General features: G+C 40.8%; 1 protein-coding gene across 1 annotated transcript; it reads right to left on the bottom strand.

Moving 5' to 3' along the window:
* Positions 1-8,853: 8,853 nt before the first annotated feature.
* On the bottom strand, positions 8,854-11,325 carry MYCN (MYCN proto-oncogene, bHLH transcription factor; the record flags this gene model as incomplete). Its single annotated transcript, XM_084284357.1, has 2 exons — positions 8,854-9,452; positions 10,587-11,325. The coding sequence occupies 2 exons, from the start codon at positions 11,323-11,325 to the stop codon at positions 8,854-8,856; spliced, it is 1,338 nt and encodes a 445-aa protein (XP_084140483.1).
* Positions 11,326-12,343: the final 1,018 nt, after the last annotated feature.

Genomic DNA, 12,343 nt, shown 5'->3' with positions numbered 1-12,343 from the left:
AGATATTTTAGGAAATTTTATCAGTAACGCAGACAATTTTCTGGCAATGATGAGTACTGCTATACATTGATAATAAGCAGGATATGTGAAAAGACAAAAGAAATATAAAGGTACATAAGTTATGGAGATATTATTATAGAAAACCAAAGCAAAATATCATTTTCCTTGCTTGAGTGCTGCAGAAAAGACAACCTAGATGGAATGGGATTTAAGATCACTTGACTAATTCAAGAAAAACCTTCAAATGAGTGAAAGAAATTTGTTGAAGACACAAGTAGTGGGACTCTTGAAATTAGTTGTTAATACATAGGTGTTTACCTGTGCACTAGAGAACTAATTCAATTCATCCTGAAATAGACATCTATGCTGAATCACTCTCCAGACTCCATTGACCTAAACAGGACTTAGACATCAAGCTTTCAGTTAGGTATCTGTACAAACACATCTAGATCTAGGTCTCTTATGGTGAACCCCATGTTAGATATCTACAGTGTTGGTATATGTATCTGGTCATCCAAGGCTCCACTATAGTCAATAAAGAAAAAATGGGTACCTCTAGGGCAAGATTAATTTGTATTATTTCAAATAATTATTTAAAGATTAAATTAATTGAGTGCTAAAAATGTGTTTTCTTTATTGGCAGAAAAGAGTTGGTATCTATATGGTCAGGTGAATCCCCCTTGCCTCGTGCATGGTTACTTATCTGAGGGAGGCAAAAAAGTAAAACCAGAAGTCATAAATCAAAACATCATAAAAATATTTAAAAGTTAAATACTGTAGCATATTACACCATTACATAGCTTCATTAGCAACATTAATGTAAGCCTGAAGGAAGAAAGGTTCATATAGATTCACAACACTATATTTCCAATGCTATTTTGTATACCTACGTTCCTATTCCACTCATGCAAGAAATCCTTATATGTACATACTGAACAAATAACACATTGGAGATGAAGCACATGACATTCTACCCAGGCTCTTTTGGCCTGAAGTAGAGCTTTTAGAGAAAAGCTACAATTCTAATTATAAATATTGAGGATGTGACTCAGGAGTGGTGCCTGGGAACCATGACCAAAACTAATGCTTGTAGGAAAATATGAGAAACAAAAAGCCCTCAGAAACAGTTTACACTATACTTTTCATGAGCAGGTTTCTAGATAAAACAGAAAAAAAATGCATTTCTGTTAGATTTTTGTCTTTCGTTGTTGTTGTTATTGTTGTTGTTTATTTACTTATTTATTTATTAAATAAGAATTTTCTAATCCTTACTTAAAAGCTCGTGCAGTTCTAAAGGGAGAAACCTAACATTCCCAATTTCTTAGGATAGAGGAATATAAAGCATGTACTTCTAAACTTTTCCTAAAATAAACAAATGAAGAATAAATGAATAAATAAATAAAGCATTGCAACTTTCAGGGAAATGCTTATTTATTAAAGGCTGTTGGCAGTTCTGTGTTGTTCTCTGTTTAGCAGCTACTTTAGCAATCTAAAACCTGCATACAAAGCTGGCACAAAGCTGTACCAGGAAGGTTTAGTTTAGACTGGACGTTAGGAAAAAAATTATTTACCATGAGGTTGGCCAGACACTGGAATGGGCTTCCTACGAGGTGGTTGATGCCTGTCATTGTTCAAGCAGCATTTGGATAATGCCCTTAATAACATTCTTTAACTTTTGGTTAGTCCTGGAGTGGTTAGGCAGTTGGACTGGATAATCTTTGAAGGCCCCTTCAAATTGAACTATTCTGTTCTGTTCTGTTCTGTCCCGTTCTGTCTCGTTCTGTTCCGTTCCATTCTGTTCCGTTGCATTGCATTCTATGCTGTTTTATTCCTTGTCCTTTAGGGCCGCATTCACAGACCCTGTACAGGTGTTTAAACACCCTTCAGTTTCACAGGACAAACATTTATACAAATAATTTGGTGGTAGGAAACTGTAGATTTTAGATTTATGTGCTGTGACATCTATATCTATGTTTAAATAACTGACTTTCTCCAGTCCTGTCCTCAACTGCTACTAACCCCTAAGCCTCCTGAATTCCATTCATCATATGTGTAAAGTGGCCAAAATACTGCTCTGAACTTAATGAACTGCTCAGAGACTCACTTAGTGGATGCCAAGCTTTGTGATATTCTTGAAATGAGACAGACAACACCCATCTCACCAGTACTGCAAAATCCTGTAGGCATGCTCTGATCATGTCCAAGACATTAACACATGATGGGTCTCTCCACACTACAGCTAGAAATAGATGATGGATTGAAGGACTCTATGATGTTCCCACAAAAACAAAAGCAAAAAACAAAAGGAAATTGTACATGCTGCTTGCTAGGACACTCATTTTGGAGATAAAATATCCAGTCTTTACTCTTGCTGTGGAACACCGGAATAAATCCTGCAAGAATACACTCAAGCGTCACCATTGTCTAGTAGGTCTGATTTTACTCCCTTTTATATGACTGATTACATTTGTAGGGAAAATAATGAAGTCTTTATCACTTGCACTTTTTCCTCGTCCTCTTCCTCTTCCTTTTCCTCTTCCTCTCTTTTCCTTTCCCTTTTTCACATTCCTCATACTAAATCAACATTTTCCTCACAACTCCACATGCAGTCCAGAAACAAAATTTTACCTTAAAGTCACAGGCATGTAATGCCAAGGATATGAATATTGAAGATACTTGATCTCTAAATCTTTACTATTTGAATACAGAATTTCCCTTTTTTTACATTGTTCCTTTAAAAACAGTGGCTGAAAAAAATAGTACAAAAAAAGTGACCAATGTGATCTAATTTTAGAAGACAAAGGGAATTTCTTCAGGAAGGATCCTTGACTAGCAGTTACTAAAAAGCAAATTCATAACAATATTTCAAGGTTATTTAAGATTTGAAGAGTTTAAAAGAAAGAAATTATATAAGTCATTAAAAATTGTTTGATGAGTACTTGCCACTACCACACTCTGATTATAATGGATAGTTCCCCCATTTCCTACATAATTAATTGCAATAGCAATTACATATAAAATTAAATTTAATGCAATATTACTTACAACATTATTATTATTAAACCTACGTCATAATGCCGAAACAAATGAAATATGCCAATTAAATTAACTGTATACTTCATACATACTTCTACATCCATCCATACACTATTTTATTGCAATAAATACATCTATTAACCTGCAACTCAAAGCATTGCTTTAAATTTAATTTGTTAAGTAACATCAGCTACAGGTCAAATTACTCATTGATGGTACCCAACAGCAATAAAGAAGCCCTTAACATAGTTCCCATAACTGCCTCTTTCACATTGCAATCACTTTTCTTCCGTGATACAGAGCAATGTACAGTCTCATTCCAGTAAAAGCCCAATATATGCTCTGAACTGTCCTTTGGGATGAACCTGTCTCTCTCTGCTGGTGACATAAGGAGAATTAGGAAGCTAAGCAGTGAGGTGCTTAATGTGCCATGCTTGTAATGCCTGTAGATTAAAAGATGCAACTAAAAGAAATCAAAAACATGATTCATGCTACCTCTAACATTAGACTAGACTGTATTTAGATGTTAGACACTGTTTTTCTAGACATAATAGTGTAATGATTAATGTAGCAATTCACAGGACTACGAACTCACCTGTTTCAGACAAATAACAGAATACAGTTCATCTGCCTAAATAAATGCAGCATAACACAGAAAGCAGTAAACATTTAAAGCAGACAAATGAGGTTGGAAAATTGGGAGCATGAATATGACAAATAAACAATCTTATTTTACTGTAAAATTAAAATATTTAAATTTATCAAAGCAATATTGGATGGAAAATCTATATCATGGGAAATGGTATAGGTCACAAACTGAGCAGCTGTAATAATATACATGAAGCCTAACAATGATTATGCAAATTAAATTCAATTCAACAGTTCAGAGATGAGTAACAAATAGGTCTAATTCAGTTATGTCTGATGCATGCTACACACCCATCCATTTCACCGGGGTGTTTAAAAATACTGGCTATTAATTGATTTATTTTGTGGATATGTTTAATTTTCTAGTTTTGCATTGTTTAGGAGTGTCACACAATAATTGTAAATACAGGAAACAAAATACACTTGTTTGCTTGCTTTTTCTTCAAAGGACCAACTGGCCAGTCTTGTTACTTACTCGGTTAAAATACAGACTTGGGCTTATTTAGCAGGGTTCATGAACTGACGCGTATGTATAGCATACATTTTAATGTATACATAGAGCACATATACAAGGGCTTTTCCTAGCTCACAGATCGAGAATTCATTTTATCTTCTTTGTTCCTAATTCACATATACCTAATTTAATTGAAGGAAGGATCTGGCCAGCAGAAGCACAAAGCTGCACACACAACCTAACCCCAAAATGCCCATTTCCCTGGGGCCAAGGCTCCTTGCAGGGTCAGTACAAGCAGAAAGCAAAAACTAGCCTGTGTTTAGGTAGCCCAGAAGAAGAGCAAGCTTGTCTGGGCACAGATGAGGACTCAGGATTCAGGCAGGCTGCTGGGGCAAGCTACCACCCTGTGTGTTGGTGCTACAGCACTAGCCAGAAGGGCTATGGCAAAGCCCACTGTGCTGGCCCTACGGTCGGCCTGGCCAATATTTTTCTGTGAGCCTTCTGGAAGCGTTGCACATCTCATGCTTCTACCGAATTCTCTGCGTACTTTACAGGGGTGATGTGACACCCTTTTGATAGCCTTGGGTTCCTGAGAGAAAACCCCCATTTCTAGCATAAAGGAGAAAGGGGAAAAGGAAAGGAGAAAAGGAGTCAAGGAAGAGGAAGGAAGCCAGGTATAAATCATGAAGCAATCGCCAAGAGTGTGATAAACAATATGCTACATTAAAAAGTAGTTAAATTCATGATCCCAACCTTAAAGCTTTAAATAAAATTCATCTTTTGATTTAAAGTAGCTACCAGTCAGGAAACTCAGAATGGGATCCTTTTAAAGTCATTTTTTTTCTAGCTTGGTTTATCAGCATATTTACCAGGAGCAAATGTGACCTCTGCAAATTATACACATCATGAAAACCCAAGAAGTTCTGCCAAGAGCTGGTGATAAGTTGCTATAACAGCAGCTTGGGGGTTGAGAAATGCACTTTCCTTTGCACTCATGGTAACAGGTGACCTGGTGGTAATGACATCATTAACACATTTCACCTTTTTAAGCTCTCCCGCTGGTGTTTTACTTATACTGGTTTATGGGGGAATCATTTAATTTTGGTGTTTGAAGTCCCTTGTGTTCTTAGTGGTGTTTTTAGGGGAAAAAAAAAAAAAAAAAGTGGAAAGAGATTGTCCTCAGGAATGTGATTTGGGACAAAACCATTTGATTCTATCAGCAGATTCTGTCTTGTGTGAAAAAGAACTTGGGAGTTTTTATAGTGATCAGATAAGATTGTGATTAATCTAATTCGGTTTTCCCTTCAGGAATAGGCAATACCCTCTTTTAATAAGCAGTTATTAGGCACTTGCCAAATCTTCTAACAGCTTCTCCAGATATGTATGCATTTTTATGCAAGCTAGGTATGTCTATGAAAAACAGAAACCAAACCAACAAAAAACACTCCAAATGGAATAGTTTCTCCATTCGATACTTGACAGTCCTTATGGACTCTCCACTCTAGATATGCATGAAGCAGGATCTTTTGTTCCTGTTGTTACCATGTCTCTGTGTACTTCTCTATGTACCCTTGTAGGTAATGATTTCTCTGAAAATATTATCAAATGCATTGTTTATCTCTTCTTTTCAAAAGCTATCTTATGACACCTCTCCTTTTCATTTCTTGTAAATATAAAAGAATCTGAAACTCCTATTTAACAATTGCAATTTAATAACATCCTACATCCGAGATTTTTATTTACAGAAACGTTTGCCCTTGACAACTTGCTCCCTACATCAACAATGTGAAAACAAACCTATTAACCCCTGAAACTTACAAAGAGAAGGGGAAAAAAAAAAAAAGAGAGAGAGACAGAAAGATAAACCCACCCACAGCAAACACTACAGCATATGGAAGCATTTCTGAAATGTATGGGGCCAGATCCTATCTCCATTGACATTAATCAGACGTTTATCACCGAATTCAAAAGGATCACCCACTGAAAAAAAAAAGAAAAAAAGAAAAAAAGAAAAAAAAAAAAAAAAAAAAAAAGAGGCTTTCAGAATGGGATTTTGTGCTCAATTTCCAAACAGACTTGAGTATTTGACACCTTTATTATACTCTAAATGCTTGGATAACACAACAATACAGGACAGGACTGTTTTCAGTCTCAAGAAAGGAGAAGTAATTGCTGTCTTCAACTACATAATGGGAGGTTGCAGAAAAGGTGGAGCCAGACGCTTCTTCGAGGTTAAACACAAGAAAGATGGGAGGCAATGGACTGAAACAGCAACAAGAAACATTCCAAAGAAATATTAGAAAAATGTTCATAGCAGTCAAAAATTGAAACGTGTTGTCTAGCTATCGAATCTCGATCCTTGAGGACATTCAAAACTTGGCCGCATATGACTCTGAGCACCCCGATCTCACATAGAATTTGCCCTTTATTTGAGTGGAGGATTTGGATCAGTTGTCCTCCGGGAAGGGCAGGGAAGAGCAGGGAAGGGCAGAATAGAATAAACATTCTATTTATGGAACTATTGCGGTTCTCAAGTCTCCTTTGAGAATATTTGAGAATATATTGCTTTGATATATTAAGTCTACATATTCAGACCAAATCTTCCAGTGGCAAAACTGAATTCAAAAAGCATTGTAGAAATTTGTGCCAGTTGAGGATCTGGGTTTGCTGCACTGGAACAGAAGTTCAATTCCAAATGTTCTTGGTACAGAAGTTGGCTGGGGCCCAAGAATGCACAGGCTGTGGGTACACAAACAAGCTACTGTAGGGCATGGATATATGGCACATATGCTACTGTGATTTTGTTCCCATACTGGTCTTACTCTGTTATCTCATGGCAAAGGAGATGCTCCATACACCAAGCAATCTACATCCCCTGTATCATAACTGAAGGGTAGGATGTCCCAGATTAGCTCCTTGCAAGTTCATCCTTATAACACTTACTGGTCACTGTTCAGTGATCCACACCTTATTTTTCAGGTTCAGTGCAGGGAAAAGACAGCATCACAAATACCTGTGCAGTCCAGAAAATAAAAGAGCTCCTTCATCTTAAGAAGCCAACGAAAATACAACCAAATATATTTCACAATTTGCAAGTCTTGCTCCTGTCACACAAAATGCCATCACACCACTTCAGAAAGCAACCTGCCGAATTTTGTTCAGACTACATACATACCACTTGACGCACGCCTTGCAGCTCTCTGTACCTCAGAACTGTAACTTCCCTGTGATTTTTATTCTTCAGTAACTTAGCACAGTGGTAACAAGCAGGATCTTTGGCTAGACAAGAAAGAACATCAATCCTTCTGTGCAATGATGGACAGCTTTAGGGATACGCCTTTTGTAATGCAAATAAGAACTGCCCAATAAGATCTTGGTTTACTACAAATATTTCATTTTCTGTAGTAAAGTCTACCTTCACCATTTACTTTTCACCTGTCTGCTCCATGTGGCCAATCCCTGAGCAGCTCCCTTTACACTTCTCCGCATACAGGTCCATATTCCAGAAGTCCTCATGACACTGGAGTCTTTCTGTTAACTGTGGTATGTCCAGTCCCCTGCAATGATCCTGACACCACAAGAGATATCTGAAGTGTGAAAGAATTGAAAAACTGTTCTTACAGTTTTTAGATATGCAAATGTCCTAGCTAGCTGACTTTTCATAGAGCATCAAGTTTGAAAGCTTACACGCCCATGATATGGGACCATGTTTTTGTATTGCATGAACATTGCAAAGATAAAGATTTTATTTTAAAGAACTTAATTTAAAAGAAAAATAGTACATAGCATATCATGTAATTGCTATTTATTTTCATAAACATGAGGTATTTCAAAGTGCTATAAGACGCAGCACTAAATGTACATCGGAAGAAATTAAACACAGAACTTTGCAGTTACCCAGTTCTATGCACCAAACATTAACAAATACATTAACTGGAAGAAACAGGCTAGGAAAAGGCATATATAGTAAATTTCTTTACAAAAGTTTCTTAGTTCAAAAAAGTGATAAAGTAATATCTACTCAAAACTTTCACAACTCATTTTCATACGAAAATATAAGTATCAAATTTAGTTATGTATCAGCATCATACTAAAGTATACAGGCAATGTAAGAATTAGTACAGTACATAACAGAGATTAACAATATATTTGTATACAAAAACATGCTCCTCAAACATTGAGGTATTACAGTACTTAGGTATGAACTTCCAGTCTAATACTGGTAGCAAAAGCCACCTCTCATAACCCAAGACATGTACAAAAGGCAAGTGTGTAGATGGTATTTACAGAAAATTCCCACAGGGGTACAAATGCTAACCCCTAAAGTAACATCTGTTAGAACATAAGCACCATAAAAATTAGGAGTGAATGTTTTAAACTCAACTATATGTCATCAGCAGCTCCAAATGCTCACAACAATAAAAAAAAAAAAAATCCCCACCATCTACAGTTCTTAAGAAAAACAAAAAAAAAACAAAAACAAAGGCAGTCCATTGTTGTTTGGTAGTCTTGCAATAAGCTCCTTGCAAGAACATCCATTTGCTCCGTACCCGGATAATATAGTTTGTCAATTACTTCAGGGACTGGATTGAAAGTAAAACCAACATTCTTAACGTCAAAAAACACAATTTTTTTAAAGAATCAAAAATGTGCAAAGTGGCAATGACTGTCCTGGTCAGCCAAAAAAAAAAAAAATTAAAAAAAAAAAAAAAAGCTTAGCAAGTCCGCTTGAACTCTATTTTCTTTACCAGCTGTTGTTGTCTGGCTTGCAATTTCTCCTTTTCTAGCAATAACTTCTGCTCCTCTGCCTGAAGAGAATGGACATATTCAGTGGCTTTTTTCAAGATCACAACTTTTGCAGCTTTCTCATTTTTAACCAGTTCTGGAACATGGTCCCTTAATGTGAGGAAACTTGACCGTAGATCATTACGCCTTTGACGCTCCAGGATATTGTGGTTACGTCGACGTTCACTATCCTCTGAATCCGAGTTTCGAGGACTTGAACTCTTAGGCTTTGGTTGGATCATGGGTTTTACTGGACGGGGCACCTCAGTTTTTAACTTTTTCTGTGGTGGAGCATCTTCACTCTCCATGTATGGAGAAGGAGCGGCATAATTATGCTGCTGGTGAATTGGTGCGCAACGCTTTAAGATCAGTTCATTCTGCTGTGTCCTGACTGATGGAAAAGTGGTATTTTTAGGACGCACTGTGATAGTAAGAGTCGTAACAGCCTTGTTGGAGGAGGAGCGTCTTTTCTCCACTGTCACAACATCTATTTCTTCTTCTTCATCCTCTTCCTCCTCGTCTTCATCATCTTTTGGTGACAGAAAGTAAAAAAAGAAAGATGTTATTCCTTCAGAAACTACTCTGAACAAGTATTAAACCAGATGTATTTATTGACAAAACATGTACATTAAAAGCAGTAATGAAATAACTGGTATTTGTAAAAATAGGGTGTGCCCACCAGCTAAAATCAGCTATGGCTCTAGAAAAGTACAAAATATGTACAAAATAACTAAGGAAAAGTGATTTCTGAAAGTTTAACAACTTTTTGTTTGTTTTTTTTAACCGCCTCTACTTTTCAAGAAAAGTGGGGCTCCCACCCAACTGATCTCAGTGGCAGAAAGAGTTTTCATACAGAATGTATGAATTTTTAGTACAGCTGTGGAGCTGGGGTGCAAAATGCATGCACAGACTCACAACACAGCCCTTGCTTGGTGGAAAAGCAGCCGGAAAACTAAACAATTGCTGGGTTTGTTCTAATGCAGAAGGTGAAGCTGCTCCCGCCAGGGACCCTTTAAGCCGGCGTTTGGTGCTCTGCCAAGAAGACAGCTGTTGGAAGTGCTTCCTCACCCAAAGCTGTCAAACCAGACATTAAAGGGACAGCAGGCTCTGCAGCCCGGGATGGATCACCAAGTTTATGCTGATGGTCACATGGATTGGCTTATGGGCACAGGCGGAACCACTTTTCAACAGAACTGGACTTCTGTGCAGGCACAGACAGGAGATGTCTGTGGGCATTTTAGGTTCTGTCCATGCAAAAACAAGGAATCCTCTGCGAGGCTACTTAGCCTGCTACAGCCTCCCAATGTGACACTTATGGACATATTCACCACCCTCCACGAAACGTGTGTTCATCATGAAACTACCACCCTCCTCACCCCCAAAACACCCCTGGGGAGGGCAGAAACAGGATCAGGGGACAGAAGGAGTTAAGGAAGATTCACAGCACCACAGCAGGGTCCTGCTGCCCCTCAGGGCCATCTCCTGCTGGGCCACCAGCCCCAGACCCCTGCCCATGCCTTCCCCATGGGGCCGCTGTCCCCATCCCCATCCCTGCCGTGCCTGCTGCCGCCTGCTGGCCAACCCGCACCCCACACACCCCACACACCCCCCGCCCGGCCCCTTCCTCTCTTTCGAGGCCACCACCACCCCCCCATGCACTCACCCGAGTCACTGAGGGTGTCGTCTCCAGAGCTGCTGCTGCTGGCCCGGCTGTCCCCAGCTGGACGTGGCGACCGAGCGCCCCGTGGGGCCCCCCCGCCGCCCACCACCCCTCGGCTCGTCCCCGTCACCGTTGCCTCCCTTTTGGTGACAGGAAAGGGGAAGACAACGGCTGGGTCCACACACTCAGCCGTTGCCACGGCAGGGACGGCGGCGGTGGTGACAAGGGCAGTGGTGGCAGCAGCCGGGGGGGGTGGTGGCGGGGCGGCAGTGGTGGTGGTGGCCGGAGGCTTGCCCTGGAGCTTCTCGCTGACCGCCCGCTCCAGCTTCTCGCGGGCAGAGAAGCCGCTCCACATGCAGTCCTGGATGATGATGGAGTTGAGGTTGTTGGTCACGCCAAGCCCCGACTCGAACAAGTCCCCCCCGTCCGTTCCGCCCCACAGGTCGGCCTCCGGGGGCAGCAGGAGAAGCTCGGACGCCCAGTCCAGGTGGTCGGTGGGGCGGCAGCCCCCCAGTGCTGCCCCTCCCCAAGGCACCGGGCCCCCTCCCGGGGGGTGCTCCTGGAGACCTGCCCGGCTGGGAGACAGGGGAGGGGTGGGCAGCAGCTCAAACTTTTTCCAGATGTCCTCCCCAGGGGGGGCAGAGTCCGGGCCACACAAATAAAAGTCATCTTCGTCCGGGTAGAAACAGGGCTGCAAAGAGTCAAACTCGAGGTCGGGGTTTTTGCTGACCATTCCTGGCATTACGGGGGTCTTCTTGCGGGTTCCCGGGTCGGGCAATTGTTTTAGAGGCAGGTTTTATGGTATTTCCACCAAGGGGAAAGAGAGGTCCTCCCAAGACCTGAAACTAAACCAAAAATAAAAAATGATGATAAAAAAAAAAATAATAATAATTACAACACGAAGAAACACACAGACGCGACTGTAACTCCCTTACTCTTAAGTGAAAAAGCCATGAAACAGAACAAAACCAAAACACGGTAATTCCATCATCAACAGCAAGAAGCCGGGAGCCTTTTGCAAGTCGAGCAAAAATGCATCGCACACCTTTCCTCCCGACTCGGGCATTAAACGAAAAGGGCCAGGTAGAGCTCCGACGTGCAGGGCTCTCTCCGGGAGGACACCCAGCAAGGTACGGCAGGGATGCAAAGCACCTCTGCGCTCCTGCACAGAGCACTCCCCGAACTCCTTCAAATGCTCAAAGCAGCAGAGTAACTGTAGACAGATGCAAGGCTTTGATACCGTAATCTCCCCAGAAAGCCCTCTTAATATGCCAGCAAAAGTAGAGGAAGTTTACTCCTTTTGTCATCTGCAGAGCAGCGCAAAGAGAGAGGGGGATGCAAAAAAGGGGGCGGAGGGGGCTCTTCGCAACTTCGCAAATCGCCAGTTCATTCACTCAAAGCGAGCCAGAGAAAAATCCACACAAAACACACGGGGGGAGGAGGAGGAGAAATTCAGCAGCAAGAGAAATTATCGACCTTATGTAATAATCTCACATACACACGTTACAAAAAAAAAGAAAAAAAAAAAAAGGCACTAAAATCACCCCGGCGCCACCAACAAAGCCTTGTGATTTGCCAACAAGGTACAGAAGTTTCTGTCCCCCCTTTCTTCCAGCTCAAGACGAGAGCAAATGGAGAGGCTGCGCGGGCGACAACTTGGCAGATTTTGCCCCTTGGTGCACTAAAAGCCTCCTGCAAGCAGCACTTTTCCCCATCTCCCCCGCGGAAAATGCGCGCCCCCTTACCTCGGCCGGACCCCC

This window comes from Netta rufina, assembly GCF_964035555.1.
Source record: "Netta rufina genome assembly, chromosome: 3".
Lineage (NCBI taxonomy): Eukaryota > Metazoa > Chordata > Aves > Anseriformes > Anatidae > Netta > Netta rufina.
The sequence above is the reverse complement of the archived record's forward strand: the minus strand, read 5'-3'. Positions and strand labels throughout refer to the sequence as shown.